General features: G+C 42.1%; 1 protein-coding gene across 3 annotated transcripts in view; it reads right to left on the reverse strand.

The window, feature by feature from the left end:
* The window catches only part of LOC106075810 (glutamate receptor-like), an 81,186-nt gene that overhangs the window by 3,337 nt on the left and 54,648 nt on the right, over positions 1–23,201 (reverse strand). For all 3 annotated transcript variants that reach the window (XM_056037960.1, XM_056037961.1, XM_056037959.1), the window contains 9 exons: positions 16,887–17,099; positions 14,071–14,247; positions 12,696–12,865; positions 9,791–9,989; positions 9,130–9,290; positions 4,828–4,911; positions 3,886–3,997; positions 2,432–2,566; positions 714–815 (listed from right to left, as the gene is read on the reverse strand). In XM_056037960.1, the coding sequence (XP_055893935.1) occupies positions 714–815; positions 2,432–2,566; positions 3,886–3,997; positions 4,828–4,911; positions 9,130–9,290; positions 9,791–9,989; positions 12,696–12,865; positions 14,071–14,247; positions 16,887–17,099 (1,353 nt within the window). The remainder of the gene's footprint in view (positions 1–713; positions 816–2,431; positions 2,567–3,885; positions 3,998–4,827; positions 4,912–9,129; positions 9,291–9,790; positions 9,990–12,695; positions 12,866–14,070; positions 14,248–16,886; positions 17,100–23,201) is intronic.

Raw genomic sequence — 23,201 nt, forward strand, 5'->3', positions numbered from 1 at the left:
AAAAAAAAACAACTAGCTTATCAACACTCTTTATTCTGTACCCCGGATACACCAAAAAGCTAGCTATTTATAGATTTTCCGACATGTACAAAAATCTCCAATAGGTTTCTTTAAGTTAATATTGCAGGAAGTGGTAATGTATAAAAGGGCTCTTTCGTCTTGGCGGGCTACCCATCTAGGAGAAGGAAGCCACTGCTACTTTGCATCTATACCCAAACATAGTAAAGACTTCGGGAGTCAAGCGTGAGGGAAAAAAAATCACGTTCTGGTGACTCTTAGGCTGCTTGCAGCACACAGGACTAAACCTGACAGAACCCGCGATCTATTTCTACTAAACAATCTAGTGTTTACATTTATTTTTCATAAAAAATTATATTTACTAATGGTGTATCTTATCGGGAGCGTCTCTCGAGAATTAGGCTCCACAGTCGCATGATGAAGTGTTTTACGGGATGGACAATATTCGATCTACGACTGATGGAGGTTAACTACTACCTTTTTGTCATATGTATCCTTGTGAAGTCGAATTCTTTTACCCATTTGACTGTCACATTTCTAGTCATTATTCCAATCGAGATCTCTGCTACTACATCATTTAATAGCTTATGAATAAAGGGTAGGTCTACAATGGACTATAACGTCAGACATAAAATTGCAATATTGTAAATGGTATTTCAGCTAAAACAAAAAGGCAAAGAGAAACAACAGCTTACTGTAGAAGCTCGCAGAGGTGTTCGTTGTTCATTAGTGTCATCTTCTGAATGTCCGCTGATGGACAATCTAAATTTAGATCTTGCTTCTGACCCAAAGGAAATCTTGGGGAAAAAAAAGAAAAAAAATAGTCATTTCAAACAAATTTAACATTATTAAACTTCAAATCTGTTGTCGTTTTCAATGTTGTGCACATTTTTATATGCTTGCGAGTCGTGGACGTTGAATGCAGAGCTAGAGAGGAGGGTCCTAGCAATGGAATTTAGATGCAACAGAAGGATCCAAGGCATCACATTCAAAGACCGCAACACAAACCAAGAAATCAGAGACAGGGTTACTGCAGCGATAGCAGCCCATGATGACCTGCTAACTATTGTAAAAAGACAAAAGCTTAAAACCTATGGCCACATTACAAGATCTAAGGTTCTAAACAAGGCAAAAAAAAAGGGAGGAATGGAGAAAGACAATCGACAAGTCTTGCCTGGTGCCCCAACGGTCCAACAGACTAAGGGATAGGTAAAAAAAGGTAAAGGTAAAGGAATAAAGTGGCAGAGTAGCATGCAATTAGCTTACTAGCCCGATATCCCGAAATGAAATTCCAAAAGAATGCTGGGATTTTGTGACTCCGGAGTTTATGTAGATCAGTGAGCCCAGTCATTAAAAAGACAAAGCTAACACACGGTGACACATTGCACTAGTAATGAAAACAATCGACATTTGTATGATTCTGAAGCCCTTCTTTATTACTGATTCTTATTTGGTTTTCTATAGCTCGTCTGCCAGGTTTATATAGCAAGCATGCTCGCTCAGCGCGCTCTGTCCCTCAATGGTTTTGCGAACATGTATTGCAGATATCTGGGAGGCTCCCTTGATGAATTAAGTGAAACCAATCGTTACGGCAGGATTGAACACTTACCTGCAATGTCGCAACCTGTGGGTAGTGCCACGTCACAGGACTACGCGACGTGGCAACGAGCCATTGGTCTCCACTGCCTTCAGGTTGCTACGTCTTAAGGCGGTCAGCAAACACAACTCAGCTTGAGCGAGACCAATCGTCATAGTAGGCCTGAACGAGCTATTGGTCTCCACTGAGAAATAGTTGCCACGTCACAGGTCAGTTAGCGTTCAGGCCTAGCATGACGACTGGTCACGGTTTGAGCCCATCAAATCTCTCCAGTCTACATCGTTAACTTATACTCTCTCAGGCAGCCAATGCGGTTGTTGTTTTTTTTTTTGTTTTTTTTTGGTCACTCATTTACATAGAGTGAGTAAATGCGATGGGAAGACAACCTCAGGGAATGGACAGGCCGGTCAATGAAAGAGACTCTAGTGACTGAGAGGAATATATATATATATATATATATATATATATATATATATATATATATATATATATATATATATATATATATATATAGAGAGAGAGAGAGAGAGAGAGAGAGAGAGAGAGAGAGAGAAAGAGAGAGTCTTCAGACGATATGCAATACCCAACGGTTCGATAGAATCAAGGACATGTGAAATTGAAAGATAAAAATTGTTCAAAGCTCTTCATTAAGTGGTTACAACTTAATCGTTTATGTCCTATTCTAAACCTCAATAGATCGAAACATTTGTTCTCTATTGGCCATTTCGTGAACTAAATACTATTTAGCCATTTATCACTCAGCAACTCCTAATTTCTATGGCAATGTTTTATCACCTCACACCATCCCAGACTTACATTTTGCTTGTTGGAGTCAACTTTTGTCTTGTACAGAAACTCCAGGACCACAGAGATGACAGACAAGGACAGCCCGGCCACCAGAATGTAAAAGATACCAGCTACTTTCGAAAGCGTTAGAGATGCGTCCGGATCCTGTGTTGAATAAAAGAGTAAAAAAAACCTCATTTTTAGTCGAATTTTAAACATTTTCTGAGGAGAATAATGCATACAATAAATATAAATGATAACTGAAAAAATATAATGTATGCATGTCTCATTATGATTTGACGTAGCAGCAGATGATAAGCCTTGATCTTGTAGTTGTATGAGCTCTGTCTGGCTTCGACATATTACTCAAGAGATGTTTGAGTTTTTTTTTTTGTACGGGTGTATTAGTTGCGTTAAACAACTTATGAACAATACCTTGTTGATGTCTAAGGGCTGAGCCGAAGGCTCTTCAAGCCCTAAGTTTGAAAAAAAACCTGCTTGGACGCCAAACAGTAAAAAAAAACAACCTGTGTGAACACACAGTTCTGTTTGGGAGAGACCCTAGACAATGCCTATATAAAGCATTGCTGTTGACCGATGCATTTGGCCCCCAACACGTGGGCTAGACACGGCCGAAGGCCGAGAATACACCGGGATCTTCTGCCATTTTCCTTCTATGTACCAAGCTAACTGTGCGGGACCCGCCATTTATGTAACGGTCCCTTTGACCAACATATTAACTAGATGTAAGGACTAAATCCAGACCGTTAGATACTTTAATAAAGTTTGAAGCATAGAGGCCACAGTCGAGTCTCTGTCCGTAATAAGATGTTACCATTTTAAATTCTAAACACCAACTGAGTTATAATAACATAAATAAAAGAAAACCTCTTAACCCGTAACGTCCTAATTGTCGCGTTCGAAGTAGGCCAATTATAGTACGTCTCTATACTAACTGTCTAACACAGTATTAATAGAATTTAAAATTTTGTTACATAAATGGGTCTCTATGTATAAAACTTAATTTATTATCCATTCTGTTGGGCAGGGAGTAATGCAATTTAATCAAGCTAAGAAAAAGATATAAACATTGTAGAAAAAAAAACAAAAAAAAAACAAGAAACATCGAAACTACAGCAGGATTTACAAAAATGAACTTTAAAGTAATTTGTTTTCTATTACAAAATAAACAAATAGTTTGATTGCGAAATGTTTTATGTTTTTTTTTTTAGTTTTAATAGAACCCTCTACGTACAAAAACTGCATTCAACACGACCGCGATGCAATGCAAGTTATTAACCCATTGCTACCAGTATTCTTATTTTTTAAAATAAATAAATAAATATAGTTCGGTGAACTTTTGCCATATTTTCCCATCTGTTCACTTTGAGGCTACAGCAGACAGAAAAAAAAAAAAGGAGGGGGCGATTTAACAGGACGTAGAAGTTAAAAAAAAAAAAAAAAAGTCAACTGGACTACTGGACCTTGGATGTTGTTTCCAGTGGACACTGTGATTTCTCTATCCACCATTTCTTCTTCAGCTCGTCCAAGATGCCGTCCTCTCTCAGCTGGAGTATACTCAGGGTTAATTTATCTCTGGGGACAAAGGTTAAAGGTAACATAGAAAATATATCTCAAAGGGCACATTACGTAGTGCGAATACTATGTGTATGCAATGTGTACTACAGCGAATATACATCACTATTATCTACTCATATATGTATCTTGTTTTTGTAAATCTTAATCTCAACATAGGCACGGTCGGAGCTGGTAATGGGGTAACGTAATATATTACATAGCAGATTTTAATACAGGGTAGGGCATAAAGATCTCCCACATTTGGAGGGGTCACCGTATGGGCTGTAATGGCATTAGAGAGCTGGTACAGGTTTCATTCGTTTGGCTAGTCTCTACCATTTTCAATCAATATAACATTTTTTCTTTCTTTTTTCCCAAGCCATTATGAATTGGACAGGTGAACAACGTGACTTTGTTTGAAGCACATACTGAAAACAACCTCTCTGTAATAGCCACGCTTTGCGCTCACTCGAAATGTAGCTCTACCAGGTCGGAAAACAATGTTGAAAACCCATTTTAAAAAATTCATTTTTTTTTTAAATCTTCTTTTCAAAACTATAAGCATTGTTTTCTAGATAGTTGGCTTCTTTTGGTAGATTCATTCAAAATGTGGTGATCTTTATGACCCAGCCCGTAGAAAAAAAAAAGATATTTATATGATTAATAATCATATGATGCTCCAACGCAAATTTAACTATTTTAGTTCTTTTTTTTTCAAATAATGCCCCCAAAGACTAAGCTCCTCTAAAAAGTAGTTTAATGTGTTTGCCCCGCCCTTAAATTCCTCCATTTAAAAAGGGGAAACAACTCAAAGATTGTATGCATTGACACAAAACACCTCAACTCACCTGATGTCAGAGCCCATGGGCGTGGCGATCCCATAACCCTTGGAGTCCAAGTTATTTCCTGCCTTCATTGTGTCACACGGCAATCTAGAGTGGAATAACATTCATTGAATATGAGACTAACAATATGGCCAACACACACAGAGGACAACGCAATTTCATTGTAATCAAAACAAAGTAAAAAAAAAAGTAAAGTTCCCCTTTCAGACCTTGTGGTCTTTAGGTCAGATGATGTAAAGGTCATCTGTTTCTGTGGCCTACGATTACCTATCTCTTGGACTATTGGATTATTGGGGAACCACAATGATCTGTCGACCTCTTTCTCCATTCCTCTCTGTCTTTTGCAGTGACTGTCTCTTTTATTGACAAGCCCGTCCATTCTTTGATGTGGTCTTCACATCGCTTTCTCTGTCGACAGTGGTCACAAGATCATCTTGGTACCCAATTATTTTGCTATTATGATCCTGCTTCAAATGTCCTCATTTGTGATGCAGTGTTTCTATATCATACCTAGGATTCTTCTACAACATCTCAATTCTATGACATTTAGAAGTATTTTATATATTATGTGGCTGCGTAGCCACGGGAAATACTGCATTCCTCATTAATCTTCGAACTCGAAGAAAAACCTAATTATAATTATCATAGATTATGTGAGCTTAGCCCCATTGACATCCTGCTGACACTCTAGGCAGTGATGCTACGAACCAAAGCAACTGCATTACAATAATATTGTTACGAATCTCACTATCCAGGCTCTCTGCAAACTGCACCATACACCACCAACTTAAAGAACTTGACAACTCAGGGCTCCAAAGTAACGTAACACTTTAATAGTTGAAGAAATAACAGCCAATACTGTACAATTGGCAGCACGTAACACAGGACCGTACAAATACCTCTTCGATAACACCGTTCCGCCGTATCAACTCTTGCACTGGCCTCTCCGTCTCGTTCCGGGCTTTCACTGGGTTCAACAGTTCAGGACTGACTTCACACACTAGGCTCGTTGTGTCGGACTCGATCACAGACCAAGATCAAGACGCCGTTCGTCTCAACTGTACTTGATAGTACTCCGCACTGAACCGTCGTAATGCTCCGTACAGAACCACACTGCTGAACTGTGCTGTAGTCGACCGGACTGTAGTGAACCGGGCTCTGAACCCCTGCCGTGAACCTTGCTGTATTGAGCCCCTTTTCTCGACTGTCTTGACTGCGACACCTCCGCTCTTTATATAGGGTCCCTACTGGCCTTCTCGAACCGGACAGAACGCCGCTCGACGTTTCTAGGTGGTCATATGACTACAACTCTCGTGACGCTCATGAGCTCTGTTCACGACGGCGATCCTTCCCGAACCGTCCTGTTGATACTCGACTCGGTTGACCGTCGGAGCTCGTCACGGTTGACCGCTCGTCTAGCGCTGGCCTGGGGCGAATTGCGTCGGCTGACTACACTCACACCACTACCCCCATCTGTGCCACCACCAAGTTTATAACACTGCCCCCTCCTTAGATCTGTCCGTCCCGGACAGGATCAACATCATGACATTGGCTGTAAAGTTTCATCGCTGCAGGCGGGGGTCGATCAGTGGCAGTTGGCTTGCCTCTTGAGCTTGATGGAGCCATCCATGTTGCAGTCAGCAATGGTCGCTTCCTTCTTCTCCTCCAATTGGCCTTCACCTGGTTGCATGGACGTCGTGCTTTCATCGCCATCCACGTTGAATTTAGAAAACGTTTTCTTCTCCTCCAGTTAGCCTTCATCTGGTTGCATCGATGTCGTTGTCGCATCGTCATCCATGTTGCACTCAACAAAAGTAGCCTTCTTCTTCTTCTCCGCCAGTTGGTTTTTATGTGGCTGCAGTTATTTCTTGGTAGGATCACCATGCACTTTGGACTACGCAAACGCCGCCTTCTTCTTTTCCTCCAGTTGATCGTCCTCTTGTTGCAGTGACGTTGTGTTTGCATCGCTCTCTTGTCGGTCGGTACTGAGGACAGCCACTTGACACATGGAGAGGTATAGGATGTAAGGGCTGGGGATACCAAGATCGTTGGCAAAAGAGTTGGCTTCATAGGGCTTTGCGAAGAAGGACTGGGATGGGCTTCAAATCCACAGGGCGAGGAATTGTGGGACATGTCATCATCTTCAACCTTGTCTGGAGGGCATGCTGGTGGGGCAGGTTGGTAACACTCCTCGTGCAAAGGTCCCTGGTCTTCGGCTTCAGGCTCCATTCGGCTTTCTTCACCACCATCAGGACCTCTCTCTCTCGTCTCAGTATCGGGCCAATCGCTTGTTGGTTTCAGACCTGGTCGATGACTTTCATCTTGCAAATGTCCATCAAAGTCAACGTCAGGCTGTCTTGGATTCTCTTGACCACCATCAGGGCTTTCCTCTCCAGTCTTGGCAGCTGGACCAACGTCAGGCTTCCTTGGATTCTCTTGACCACCATCAGAACTTCTCTCGCTGAGCTTAGCATCTGGACGAACGTCTGTAGGGTACAAGCTTCGCCGGTAGCTTCCATCATGTAAACGTCCCTCAGCAACTGGCTTGGAGGCAGACTCAGTGTTCTCTTGATCTGTCTTGCTGTTTGAGCTTCTCATATCAGGTACGTCGGCAGCACAAGCTTCTGTTGGACTATAGGCAGCTTCTCTTGTCTCTTTGTCTGTCTCTTTCTGCTCCCCAGATCTGTACTCCTTGTTTTCGGATTCACAGGCAGCACCACGTTCATCAGCATTGCCATTGTTACTGCTTATTGATTCACAGCATTGGGTGGGTAATAGTTCAATGTCCAATGATGGTGAATCTCCTTCATCTTTCAAGTCTCCTTGGTCGTACAAGGTTTCTTCCACCACGTCCATCGTTTTCACCACGGGGCTCGTCACTTCTTTCACTGAGGTACACATCTTTTTAATCTCTCTACAGAACTCCTCGGTGGACTTCTTCAATGTCATACTCATCTCGTCCAGTACAGAGTTTAAGAGCTCTCCCAAGTCTGGTGCGACTTCAAACAGATACGTGTCCGGATCTTCTTCTTCTTCTATTATGTCTTCCCGGAGGCGTGCTTGTAAGGTTTCCTTGTTTCCACATGTCTTCAGCCCTCGTTCACGGAGTTCTTGCTTCAGTTCTCTAAATTCAAGTTCGTACAGCAGTTTCAGACGAGCCATAGTAGATCCGATCCAATCCGATTCCGATCCGATCCCACTTCTGACACCAGTTGTTACGAATCTCACTATCCAGGCTCTCTGCAAACTGCACCATACACCACCAACTTAAAGAACTTGACAACTCAGGGCTCCAAAGTAACGTAACACTTTAATAGTTGAAGAAATAACAGCCAATACTGTACAATTGGCAGCACGTAACACATGACCGTACAAATACCTCTTCGATAACACCGTTCCGCCGTATCAACTCTTGCACTGGCCTCTCCGTCTCGTTCCGGGCTTTCACTGGGTTCAACAGTTCAGGACTGACTTCACACACTAGGCTCGTTGTGTCGGACTCGATCACAGACCAAGATCAAGACGCCGTTCGTCTCAACTGTACTTGATAGTACTCCGCACTGAACCGTCGTAATGCTCCGTACAGAACCACACTGCTGAACTGTGCTGTAGTCGACCGGACTGTAGTGAACCGGGCTCTGAACCCCTGCCGTGAACCTTGCCGTGAACCTTTTCTCGACTGTCTTGACTGCGACACCTCCGCTCTTTATATAGGGTCCCTACTGGCCTTCTCGAACCGGACAGAACGCCGCTCGACGTTTCTAGGTGGTCATATGACTACAACTCTCGTGACGCTCATGAGCTCTGTTCACGACGGCGATCCTTCCCGAACCGTCCTGTTGATACTCGACTCGGTTGACCGTCGGAGCTCGTCACGGTTGACCGCTCGTCTAGCGCTGGCCTGGGGCGAATTGCGTCGGCTGACTACACTCACACCACTACCCCCATCTGTGCCACCACCAAGTTTATAACAATATTAAGCCAATTTTGGTTAGATCTAATCAGACGGAGCTATGATCTGGAAGCCTTGAGATTTTTATTTGACACAGACTAGCTCTATAGTTTAGATCAGTGCTTCCCAAAGTTTTTTCTTAACTGAACATTTGCACATTCTGAGTATTTAACGGAAACTTTGAATATTTTTAATAGAGATTAAAGCACATGATGGACTACTAGTTAATTATTCCCATAGTTTGTGGAACACCTATTCAGGCCTCGTGGAACACTAGGGTTCCACGGATCACAGTTTGGGAACCACTGGCCTAGACTTTTCTTAGAGGGGAATCTTGTGAGTTTATTCTTTACCTGGAGCTGTAATACTCGTTCAAGGTGCTCTCAATAAGATACACGTACTGGCCATTGCTCTCACGGACTCGCTTGATGCCCTCGTCGTTGTCTTTGACGAAAACATCCGGCTGTGACGTCATGAAGGACCACATTCGTTGATAGAGGGACACTGTGGTTTGCTGGTGAGAAGAAAGTAATAGGTCACTGATGCAGTGGCGTAGCTAGGAGTTCGCCATCATTTGGGGGCACGGGGGGGCTTGACCTCTTTGGGGGCCCCTGAATTTTGCACAATATTTAATGTAAAAACACTTAAGTGGGGATTTTTAAATTCTCACCCCCACCCAAGCTACGCCGCTGCACTGATGTCTTTATCTATATATCTGTCTTTTGTCCATACATACATCTATCTTATCTATGTATGTATGCAAAGGCGTAGTCAGCACCATCTGCGCCCGGGGCAACGTACCTTATTTGCGTCCCCCCTTAATTTTCATGAACATCACATAGAAATATAGACCGCGTGTGGAACCCCCCCCCCCCCTCCGAGGGTGGCCTTCGAGGCATCGTGCCTCCCTTCCCCCCCCCCCCTCACTACGCCTCTGTATGTAAGTATTGTATATATGCATGTTTCTATCTAGTCTATGTATTTATGTATGTATGCATCTATGTAAAGACTTACATTAAAAAACATGTAGGTGCTTCCACCCCTGTAAGGCCCATATTTGATCTCTGTCTGCTTGACCAGATCCTCGGCAGATCTAATGCTTCCGCTCATTCGTTGTGTGGTGAGAAAGGCTGCCAGGTTGGCTGTGTAGGACGAAATGATGATGAGGGTGAAGAACCACCAGACGCTGGTGACTATGCGTCCTGACACGGACCTGGCAAGTCAGACCAAAGCATAACTCAGATCAAAGGTCATTAAATCAGAGTTATTGCTCTTCCACTTGAAGTACAAAGTATATTTAAAAAAAAAAAAGGTTATATCAATTCACTCTGTCTAGTAAAAAGTCTGTACACGTTATTTCTCCCACATCTAATCTCCGATCAAGTTGAAAATTTGCACAATTATTTCTTATACCTGACAAAACAATAATCAATACAAAAATAACCTATTAGTTAATTAGGGAAAGTCAATTTCCCCTTTCGGATCTTGCTATCTATAGTGCAGATGATGTTAAGGTCATGTTTCTTTGGCCAATGGTTAACGAGCAGGGTGTCACGTGGCCAGCGCAACGATCAACCACCTTTTCTTTCCCCCACTAAAATCAGGTATTCATTGTGTGGACTCAGGGACGCCCTTAAGATCTCGAAATTCAAAACCCCAGTCTTAAGCGAGATTCGAACTCAGGACACCAGGTTCGGAAGCCAAGCGCTTAACCACTCAGGCCCCCCCCCCTCCCCAAGTAAATTAAATCTTGGTAATTATTTATTTTGTTTAGTATTGAACTAGGGAAAGACAGAGGTGGTTGTAGTATTTGAATTAATTCCCTTGAGGAGGCTTCAGCCTTCGAGTTCGAAAAAAAAAAGCATTTAAAAAGCCAGTTACTACCCTCCTCCGTACACATTTATTATTACTAGTTTAGATCTATTACAAAAATAATTCTATGACTGATCCAAAGTAAATCTATACAATTACACTTAATATAAGCTTTGTTTTTTGCAAAGTCTTTTTGTTAGAGTGTTTCTTGTTTTTTATTTGACCAGGAGATAGGTTCTAGTGTAATACACTGTCTAGTTATTTCCGGCTATCGCGGTTATATGTAATTAAGATCTACAAGTATAGGATTTTGAGAACTAAAATTAAACCTCTGAACTTGTTAAAGTAACAAAAATAGAAAGAAAGTATAGATGCATATCATTTTATTTCTTTTACAAGGAAACCTCAGCGATTGCGCTATTTAATGTTAGCTTTCTATCATATATTTTTAAAAAATTTGTTTTACCTTTGGTGAAATCAAAATGATTGGTAACTAAACGATGCAATGATAAAAATGTTTTATTTCCAACTTCTGTGCTTTATTTTCGGTGTTTGCAATATTGATTATAACAAAACTAATAATACATTTACTATTTCCTATTTATCAATTCATTAAAGCTTAGACCCAGACTTTCACTTTGACACCGAGACCAGTGTAAGTGTCCATTCACCTCACTCTGTCTCACTCTCTGTCGCAACTCACTCTGTCTCACTCTCTGTCTCAACTCACTCTGTCTCACTCTCTGTCCCAACTCACTCAGTCTCACTCTCTGTCTCAACTCACTCTGTCTCACTTTCTGTCTAAACTCACTCTGTCTCACTCTCTGTCTAAACTCACTCTGTCTCACTCTCTGTCTCAACTCACTCTGTCTCACTTTCTGTCTAAACTCACTGTCTCACTCTCTGTCTCAACTCACTCTGTCTCACTCTCCGTCTCAACTCACTCTGTCTCACTCTCTGTCTCAACTCACTCTGTCTCACTTTCTGTCTAAACTCACTCTGTCTCACTTTCTGTCTAAACTCTGTCTCACTCTCTGTCTCAACTCACTCTGTCTCACTTTCATTCTAAACTCACTCTGTCTCACTTTCTGTCTAAACTCACTCTGTCTCACTTTCTGTCTAAACTCACTGTCTCACTTTCTGTCTAAACTCACTCTGTCTCACTTTCTGTCTCAACTCACTCTGTCTCACTTTCTGTCTAAACTCACTCTGTCTCACTTTCTGTCTAAACTCACTCTGTCTCACTTTCTGTCTCACTTTCTGTCTCAACTCACTCTGTCTCATTTTCTGTCTCATCTCACTCTGTCTCACTTTCTGTCTAAACTCACTCTGTCTCACTTTCTGTCTAAACTCACTCTGTCTCACTTTCTGTCTAAACTCACTCTGTCTCACTTTCTGTCTAAACTCACTCTCTCTGGTAAAAATTTTGAACACGTAATTTCATTCTCATCCATTCTCGAATAAAGCTTAAATTTGGCACAATTATTCATTGGCGATACACAAATACAAGAATTAAAAAAAAACAATAGTATAGTGATAGTGAGTTTAGACCATGAGTGGCTGGTAATTAATTATTTTGTTTGGTACCATCTAGAGAAACTAATCCTTCTGTATCCACAGCTATGGCTAAATATGTGTGGTTTTGACCCATTAGATAATTGATCACGTCATATCTCTCAAGTCCATTCTTAGATTAAGTTGAAATTGTAAACAATTATTTAATTCAATTATTTTTAACCAATTTTTCAATTAAGTATTGATAACAAATAATTTTTTCTTTATATCGAAAAAGGAAAATAAATTAAAATAAACAGTATTGAGAGATACAGTAGTAAATGTGGAGTTCTCCTCCTTGGATAGCTTTTTTTGAAATAAATTTTTTTATTTATTGGTAACAAATTAATTTTTTAATATCAAAAAAGGAAAATAAATTAAAATAAACAGTATCGAGAGATACAGTAGTAAATGTGGAGTTCTCCCCCTTGAATAGCTTTTTTTTAGAATTATTTTAAAACAATTTTTTTATATTTTTGCTCGTTTATGTCTAGCTTTAAAAAAATCTAACACAATGACCCCCATTCGCCTAAAGGAGATCAAAGAGTTTTACTTAGGGAGGACGTCACATCCCTGCTGCATGAAGGCTCCCAAGGAAAACCACAAACTGTTTCCTATGGTGAAGTCGTTCTCCAGCTTGGACTCGGAGTCAACTTGCCACTCCTCGGAGCTGAAGCGGCTCACTAGAAACAGCACGACACTCACACCAATAAAGGCAAAGATCTGATTGAGACAAGAGAGACAAATGTGTTAAGTATTGAGACACGATCATGTCTCGAATGGTGTCTTTAAAGATCTGACAGAGACAAGAAAAAATGGTGTTTAGTATTGAGACACGATCATGTCTCTAATGGTGTCTTTAAAGATCTGGAAGAGACAAGAATAAATGGTGTTTAATTTTGAGACACGATCATGTCTCTAATGGTGTCTTTAAAGATCTGATGGAGGCAAGAGACAATGGTGTTAAGCATTAAGTCAAGATCATGTCTCGAATGGTGTCTTTAAAGATCTGACAGAGACCTAAGTGGATACTGGCAGTTGTCAATATAAAACCATGGCTTCTAAAGGTGTGTTTAAGGATCTGACAGAGACCTAAGTGGATACTGGCAGTTGTCAATATAAAATCATGTTTCTAAAGGTGTGTTTAAGGATCTGACAGAGACCTAAGTGGATACTGGCAGTTGTCAATATAAAATCATGTTTCTAAAGGTGTGTTTAAGGATCTGACAGAGACCTAAGTGGATACTGGCAGTTGTCAATATAAAATCATGTTTCTAAAGGTTTGTTTAAGGATCTGACAGAGACCTAAGTGGATACTGGCAGTGGTCAATATAAAATCATGACATCTAAAGGTGTGTTTAGATTGCAGAGGTGTTTAAATGACATGCAAAATAAAATGTTAGACGCGAGAGTATAACCTGATTATAGTGTTTAATTCATTATTAATCGGTATTGCAATGTTTCTATAGTGAACGTGCATTAATTGTGTACATGAAAGATTATTTATACATTTTGTCGCAAACTTCTGCTACCGCATATGCTGGTAATCATGATTGATATAATATTTTAATAGCGTAAAATTTTAAAAATGTCGTTCTCTATATCGATATGATATTGTCAACTTAGGATTGTATTTATATACTAAGGATGTAGAATCCTTTCTTTTTTTTTTGGTCTTAGTCTATTTACATGATTTGTGTGAAATCTTTATTCTTCAATTAATCACAACGTATTTAAAACTATTGTTAAAACTCTAAAACGACTTTAGTATAACAAACCCAGAACTATATGCTTTACATATATCAAACACTAGTATCTTTTTAGTCGAAACATTATATGTTTTATATAATTCATGTTTTAGAAAAATATAATGAAAACGAATTCGAATATAGTGATGAATTTTCACAAATATGACCACCGCAGCCTACCGTACAAAGCCATATTTCCTGTGATAAAGGTCGCATGAAGGAGAAGACATGAGGGTCCGTCTCGACGGGTTTCTTGATCATCAGAGAGATGCCCAAACTCATGAATGGCTTGGTGAAGTCCAGAACCTTCTCTCTGTCAGATGTTATTGTCAGTGGGGCTATCGCGATATCTGCATCCTATATGGGAATACAAGTAACGCATAATGATTTTTTTTTAAAAATAAGATTAATACAGACCAGAAACGTAGAGAGCATAACTGTCGCCCATATGGCTATAATTGTCGCCCATATGGCCATAACTGTCACCCATATGGCCATAACTGTCACCCATATGGCTATAACTGTCACCCATATCGCCATAACTGTCACCCATATGGCCATAACTGTCGCCCATATGGCTATAACTGTCACCCATATGGCCATAACTGTCACCCATATGGCCATAACTGTCACCCATATGGCCATAACTGTCATATGGCCATAACTGTCGCCCATATGGCCATAACTGTCGCCCGGTGCGACAGAACTAAGCAATAGTAATAGAGGCTATATAAAGATTGTAGTCAATAATAAGAATACAATACAATAATACAATACAATAACAATAGAATGTTTTACTTAATTCATACTATCTACACCATTCGCGTGCTACAAATAGTCACAACATAACTTTGCTTTTATTTTTCACAACATAACTTTGCTTTTACAAAAATACTACAGGGTGGCCCAAAAGTAGGTTTACAGTTATTAAGCTACCTTTGAAGATTTTTGCTTAGTAATACCAATGTAAAAATGTCCTCAATGTATACATTTCACTTACATAAAAAAATAACAACTTTTCCTTGCTAACTTTCTACTTGATGAAACCCAAAACAAAACAAGCAAAATACAAAACAAATACTTAAAAAAAAAAAGACGCTTATAGTAAGTATATTAATTATTTCGGTCAGTCATTTAATTTAGTATGTAATAAGCCTCAAACGACAATCTTAAAAGGGGACTAATTCAGATATACAACCACTTCAGTCAAGTACTATTTCTTTTCCTTGGAAAGGGGACTAATTCAGCTTATACCACAACTTCAGTCAAGTACTATTTATTTCCATTGTTTGAGATACCAAACAAAGTAATTTATTACCAATAGTTAATTGACTAATTGTTTTTCTTTTTTTTTTAAATTTATTCTTGTGTTGTCAGGTAAAAGAAATAAATGTGCAAAATTTCAGCTTGATCCAAGATTGGTTGTCGGGGATTTAACGTGTACAAACTTTTGGCCAGACAGACACACACACAGACAGACACACAAACGGACAGACAGACAGACCGATTGACGTGATATAAGCTTTGTAAAAATAATGTCAAAGATTACATTCATCTCACAGTCACAGAAGTAGATTTCAAACATTTGTAGAGCGCTAAGACTCTATGTTTACTAGTCAAACTCTGTCTCTACAACAGAATTATATCAATTTCAGTTATTAGTCGATTTATATCTAGATCTAGACAGGCAGATTTTTAATAAATTGGGTATTTTTTATTTTCTCGCTTTTTTTTTCTTTTAAAAATTTTAAAATAATTTCATTTGGGGACACCGAATTCACTTTGCCTAGGGGCTCCGATTATCCAAGTCCGGCCCTGATGGGCAAGATCGATAGCTGATACTCGTACTCGTGTAGTGTTCAAAATTGTTGTCGTAAAGAGTCAACTCAATGATGGTACGATACTCGAGAAAACAAAACAATTGACCGTTCTGGTGTAAGAACGTAGACGCTAGAATCTTAACTCTTTCTCCCCGTAATTATTTACCACACTCTGGTGGAATCAACGCTGGTATCGTCGTTTAGGAGAGAAAGAGTTAAGTCTTTTTAAAATGAGCTTCTTGAATCCATCTTAGCGCAGACGCTTCTCCAACAGAGCTGGTCAAGAAGAAACGAATTGTGAAAATATGTAGGCCTACTAATTAAAAGAAAATTTTCCCAGAGCTCGATTGAAAAAAAAAAGAAACTTGTGTTTGTCTTCGAGACCTTCAGTCTTTCATCAGAGTGTGGCGCCCAGACATAATGCACCCCCCCGGCTCTTCCTTCGCCACGCCTCTGATATAGACACATGCTACGATACAACTCAAGACATTAAAGTGCACTTTGATCACGCACGCAGTTGCTCCTCCCCCTTACTAGCTAGTACGTAATGTTGCTCCATTAAATGGATTATGAAAGAGTTATTGCTTTTTTTTTTTAAGGGGGGGGGGGGGGATCCAAATATATTTTAGAAAGCTTTTTCTTTCAAGTGTTTTTATCTTTCTCCATCCATTATTTAGAGTAAACATTTGCAATGACATTTTCGTTTCGCTTTAATATATATTGTATTACCTCCCTTTGCCCCTTGCACACGAAGCGTCTCGATTTTTCTTCCATCTGTTATAGTCTTATTGATTTAGTAAATTAGTGAAATATATATTATAAAGAGAATTTTTGTAATGTAGCACCAAAATTGTAACAACCTTTTTTGGCTACATATGGAGCTATAAGGCAACCGGTGTATTGCAATACATAAGAGTCCGCTGGTCTGCTTTAAAGATGGGAATGTTTAATAGAATCCCCTTGGTAGTCTTAATAATGGTAAGGAAATTTTGCATGCAATTTCAATACATCTATTTCGAGAGAAAAAATATAATTAGGAAAATATGGGATTGAGAGAGAGACATAAAAAGATCAACCCATGGACAAATAACAATGACTGAAAAAGAAGTACAAAACTAACTGGAATCTGCGTTCACTCTACAATTAAACTCTAGGAAGAGCAAAACAAGAGTTTACGTGTTTAATCAGCTCCCCAATGACGCCATTCCACGTGCCGTCTTTCTGCTTCCTCCCATACTCCCCGTCTTTGACAAACCGGATGTGATATTCGTAACCAACGTTACGAGACACCATCTCGGCCAGATCAGAGCAGTAGCCAATAAACCTGAAGCGCCCAATGAGCGGGATTCCGTCTGTGACTTCTAGAGCTGCCATCAAGTAGGGCTCTTCCTGGAACACAAGGCAACAATACAAGTAGGTCAGTAGGTTAGTCGTCTGCTAAGTTTAAAAACAAACAATCTGGACAAACACACATAAGTTAAGAAGCAAAAGAAAAGCAAAAAGGAACCGCTAAGTACTGACTTTTATTTGAAAACTGCGGCGTTTATCTCCGTTACTACTATATAAAAATTAATTAATTAGTACTACATGATTGACTAATAACTAATTGATACATTTTTAAATTGATGTATGTATTGTTATCGACTATGAATAATTGTGCAAAATAATAGGGGGCTAAATCCAGGGCCGGTCTTAGGACACTGCAACCTATGCGAATTCCCCGCGCGTATTCTATGTGTAAATTAATTATTAAATTAAACCATTTTAACTTATTATTAAAGGGTTCCTGCAATTCTCCTGAAATTGCAAAATATACGAAAAAGTCAAGAAAAGCTCCTGAAATTATTAAAATCTTCTGAAAACTCATGTAAATTTCCCTAAAAAAACAGACAAAATTGTCGTTTCGGGGTGTCATTCATTATGGAAAGCTCTATTTGCGATTTTTTTTTTAAAAAAGGCATTGTCAGCTTTCATTTAATGAAAATGTAATAATAAGGCGAATTTTAACCAAAACAAGAAGTTCAAATACTTAATTTACTTTAATAGTCACTGGCATGTAAATAAAGATCTAAATCTATCTCGACCTCTTTATAAAAAGAAGCGATATTTTGCTAGTCGATAGTAAATCTAAAAGGCATGTCTAAATGTTTATCGGCTTTTTGTTGGAAAACTACTATCTACTGTAGATGGCTCGTAAAGTTAATTATTTGTGGGTGTTCGCCGGCCGCATAAAACGCTCCGTGGGCCGCATGTGGAACACGCCCGGAATTCGCCCACCCCTGGTCAAACCAACTATTTAACAAGCCTTACAGATTTGTCTCAAAATATAAAGTTTTTTACATGAGTTATCTCACAATAAAAACAGTTGTGAATTACGAATAAAGTAAAACATATATATAGTAATAATATATATAAAACAGAAATAACCAAGAAAAAATAATTAAAATAAATATATTAAAATAATTTAAAATAATGAATTAGAATAAAAGTAAGAAATGTATACAAATAAACAAGAAATAAAAACATTTTTTGCACAAGAAAAAAAAACAAACAAAACTTAATAAGAAACATGTTTGACTATGCAGAAAATAGAGACAACTAAAGAATTGTATGAAACTAGACTAGAGATAAACAAAACAACCCCCCCCCCCCCAAAAAAAAAAAAAAAAAACAGTTACAAACCTAAAGTAGAAAACTATTCAAGGATTCATCATTAAAAAACAAACAAAAAACAAAACTAAACAAATAAACTGAGTGAAACAACCGCGGCGTTCCAGTACCACCTCATCGTGGTCGCCGCGTGAACACTCCGCTCTCAGGGAGTGGCCAAGGGTACTGGTTGCTTGCCGCTGATGAATGAGCAGCCGGCAAGTGTAAAAGGAACTCAAAGGGGTTATGTCCAGCCCCCCCCCCCCCTGTGGGGCCCCGGGGCAACGGTTAGTAAGAGACCACGGGTTCTCCGAAAAGCGGATAGCGCTGGACACCAACTCGAGGGTTGGTCGGGTTCTCCTGGGGCTCGGCTGATTCGCGGGTCTCTCTTTGGGCAAAGACTGGACTGACTGGCGCGGCCTTAGCGGGCTGCGTCGGGCGGACCGGTTGGCGTCCACGAGCTAGGCTCTATCTAGCCCGTTCCCTGGCGCGCTAGTGGAGGAATCCGCCGCGACCAATGGCGACTCTGACACTGGGAATATCGAGAAACGCGCGCCACCCCACTCCTGCCTTGCAGGAAACTTATATGCCAATCTGTGGCGGTGATTGCTTGGGCAGGTCTCTGCCTTGCCCTTAGTGGCGACATAAGTATAGGCCATGCACGCTGCTGCATTAGAGCAGTAACTAAGGCCGCCAACGGCCTTAACCATACAACCATGATTGACACAGACACAGTAAAAAGCGGGCACGAGCAGACCCGAACAGGCTCCGTGCGCCGGGTAGTGGGCGTCAGGCCTGGACACGAAAAGTCAGCTACTAGTCGCCCCGCGACCTCGATGAGGGGGAATTTGTCAGGTCGTGAAAAGTCAGCTAAAATTCCTCCACCTAAGTCCTCTTCTCAACGAACACTGCATTCGTACCTCCTTCGGAGGTCCGATTCGAATAAGGTTGATGGAAGTCTGCCACAACCTCCTGCGGACCTAGATACACCGCAGGCAAATATGACTGGAAGCGAAATAGTGACGGGAGCCTCCGGCCCCCAAACAACCCAAATTGACACTAGTGGGATCCAACCCACTCCAGGGACTAAGCCCATAAACACTAGGTCCCTCCTGATCTTACAAATTAACATCTGCGGGGTCATCCCAAAGGTGTTAGAGCTCTCAAAACTCCTCCACGAGAGGGCAATAGACGTGGCTTTACTACAAGAGACACTAACTGGCAAACGCAATGCCAGTATCACCGGTTATACTGCATTTAAGTGCAAATGCACAGACTGCCGGGGGCTCATCACTTATGTACGCAACAATCTGGTTGCTACACAAGTCCCCGGTCCACGAGTGCATGGGCGTACCGACGCCATCACCCTCGAGATACATAAGTTAGGGCGCAAACTCACGGTAACTAATCTGTATAACCCCCCTAAGCATGAAATTAGTCTCGAATATGACTGTACTAATATCAATACTCACAACGTCATCGCAGGAGACTTTAATGCTAAGTCTCAGCAGTGGGGCTATGATTCAACCGACTCATCGGGACATAAAATTCATGAACTTTTAAATAACTCTAATTTGTTCTGTCTGCAAAATAAACATACTCCCCCAACTCTATACCATACCGGAAATGGCAGCCAATCTAGACCAGACCTTACTCTAATTACAGCTAATCTAGAATCACATACTCAGTTTCAAGTCCTAGATGACATTGGAAGTGACCATAGACCCATATTAGTCACAATTGCCCTCTCAGAGGCCAGTGGTGTAACCCCAAAAGCCCCGCGTAGATGGAGTTACACCAAGGCGAACTGGCCAGCCTACGAGGCAGCAGTCAACACTGCCCTTATGAATATTGCAGTGGAGGATAGGGACGTTGACATCATATACGGCGAAATAACAGCAGCTATGTTGGGTGCGGCCAAGAGGTTTGTCCCGCGGACTTATCCTGGCGTAAGGCAGAAACGCGTGTGGTCTCAGGAATTGAATAAGCTGGTCCTGAGACGTAAGCGAGCCCGGAGGCTTGCTGAACGGAAGGGTACTCCTGAAATCCGGCGGGAGTACAATCGGCTCTGCAGAGCCACGAGTGAACTGGCCCGACGCGTCCGGTCGGACCATTGGAACGCTGCCTGCGCCGGGATGGATCTTCGGGATACCTCGAAAGCCTGGCGTCTTCTGCGAAACCTAGAGGCCAAAGACACAGCGCGAACGGCTGCCCCTCTATTGTCACCCGGAGGGCCGGTCTCGACGGTAACCAAAATGGCCGGCTTGTTGAATCGACATTTTGCTAAAATCAGCAAGCCCGAAAAGAAGTCTGCCATGTCCAAAGCCCTCAACAAAGAACGTAAGAGGCTCGAGAGGGAGCCGGATGAGCCAGAAAGCCAAGCAACGTGCAATGCGCCCTTCTGTCGTGCTGAGCTGGACAGAGCGATAGCTAAGTGCAAAAATCGAAAAGCTCCGGGGCCAGACAAGGTTACCCCCGAGATGGTAAAACACCTTGGGGGCATTGCGAGGGATAAACTCCTGGAGTTTATGAATCGAACCTGGGCAGAGTCCAGACTGCCCGGGGCCTGGAAGAGTGCTGTCATTGTACCAGTCCTTAAGAAGGGAAAAGACGCGACTAACGTGGAGTCCTACAGACCCATTTCACTAACCTCAACCCTTGGCAAAGTTGCTGAGCGAATGGTTAACGAGCGGCTAGTTTGGTGCTTTGAGAGTGCCGGTATCCTGGCGCCAGAACAGGCCGGCTTTAGGGCAGGCTTGAGCCCGATCGACCAGGTCACGACATTCGCACAGGAGGTGGCCGATGGGTTCCAGAGGTCCGAGAGCACATACGCGGTGTTCATAGACCTAAAACAGGCCTACGATCGTGTGTGGAAGCAAGGCCTCTATCTTAAGCTAAGAGCTATGGGTGTGCGGGGCAAGATATACAATTGGATACAATCCTTTCTGTCAGGGAGGAGCACACGTACAAAATACCAGCACTCCCTTAGCAAGCCAAAACAACAACTTAATGGCCTGCCTCAGGGCTCTGCCCTGTCCTGTACACTTTTCATAGCCTTTCTTAATGATTTGCCCAGCTCACTACGGTCCAAAAAACTGCTATATGCTGACGATATTGTCCTCTGGTCAACCGGGAAGAAAGCCGACCAAATTCAGGCGGCACTTCAAGCAGACCTCCATACCATCTCCTCGTATTGCGACAAATGGCAGATTCAGATAAACGTTGCCAAAACGACCTGGTCCCTGTTCAGCCTAGGAATCGACATCCTTAAGGCTCCATTCGAGCTTCAACTCGGTGGGCTGCGACTCCAGCGTGAAAATACGCCAAAATATCTAGGGGTGACCCTGGATAGAAAACTGTCAATGCTCCAGCACGTCCAGGAAGTTGAACGAAAAGCCTCGGAGAAGTTAGCGTTATTAAGAAAGCTGGCCAGCACAAAGTGGGGTGCCAAAGCTGACATGCTACGCACATTGTATCTAGGGGCAGTCAGATCACAAATCGAATACAGCTATACAGTTCAAGTATACGCTAGTAAAACTGCCCTCGAATCACTCGACCGGGTACAAGCACAGGCTCTACGATTCATTTGTGGCACCTTTAGGACAAGCCCAACAAACGCTGCTGAAATCTTTACAAACGTGGCACCCTTATATCTTAGGAGGGAGAGGGCAGTACTTACGGCCTACGAGCGCTATAAAAGGGGCGACTCTAGGCTACCCACCTCAATTTTAGTGCGACAGTGGAGAGAGAGGAACCGCATTAAAATGCGATCGTTCCTACATATAGCGGCCAATTTGTCAAATACAGCTGGACTCTCCACTGATAGAATTCCTATCAGAAGAATCAGTACGTGCCCTCCGTGGAGGAGATTGCCGGCCCCACAAATAAACCTGTCCCTGTTAGGGCAAGAGGGAGCCACCAAGAGGCGCTTAACACCTGCCATTCTCCAAAATTTGGCATCTATAACCATAAAATCCTACCCATCAGATGCCATATTCTGTTATACTGATGGGTCGGTAATGAGGGACCCCGATAGATCGGGGTATGGGGCCCTTATTGTCTACCCCGACCGGACTGAACCAGATAGGCTCTCTGGTCCATGCGGCTACGCTGCATGCTCCATGGATGCCGAACTTACAGGGATAACTAGGGCGTTCGAGGCCATTAGGGCCCGAATGCTCCAACGCGAGACTAGCGCCACTACGGTGGTGTTGGTCACTGACTCTCGCTCCAGTCTCCTAGTTATGGGTGGCGGCGGGGGAGGGTCGCCCGTAATAGAAGAGGCAATCGGCGCCGCAGATAACATCCGCCGAGCTATTGGAGCTGTCGTTTATATGCAGTGGGCGCCTTCACATTGCGGCGTGAGGGGCAATGAAACGGCAGACGCCCTCGCAAGGGAGGGTGCAATGGCAGCCACACACCTCGAAGCACCAAGCACGTACTTACAAGCAACGGCACAAATCCGAGCACTCATTCATGAGAAGTGGTTAAAGTCCTGGGAGGAATCCGACAGAGCACGTGGTGTCTGGCAGCGCATGCGTCACCCAGATCGCGACGATCCATGGTGGCGACTGAGGAGGTCAGAGCAGTCAATAGTTGCGCAGTGCAGGACGGAACATTGTCCTATTGGGGCATACTTTGCCCGGTTCCGCACTAACTTTGACTCCCGATGCCGTCACTGTGGAGAGAGCGTCGAAACAGTGTCGCATGTCTTGTACGAGTGTCCCCAGCTCCGCGAGCTAAGGGGGGACTTGCCTGTGCAGTCACTCGACTTGTATGGTAGCTATGAGGCACTACGCCGAACGGCTAAGTTTCTTGCCAGAGCACTACGGGAGGACTAGT

This window comes from Biomphalaria glabrata, chromosome 8 (genome assembly GCF_947242115.1).
Source record: "Biomphalaria glabrata chromosome 8, xgBioGlab47.1, whole genome shotgun sequence".
In the NCBI taxonomy this organism is placed as follows: domain Eukaryota; kingdom Metazoa; phylum Mollusca; class Gastropoda; family Planorbidae; genus Biomphalaria; species Biomphalaria glabrata.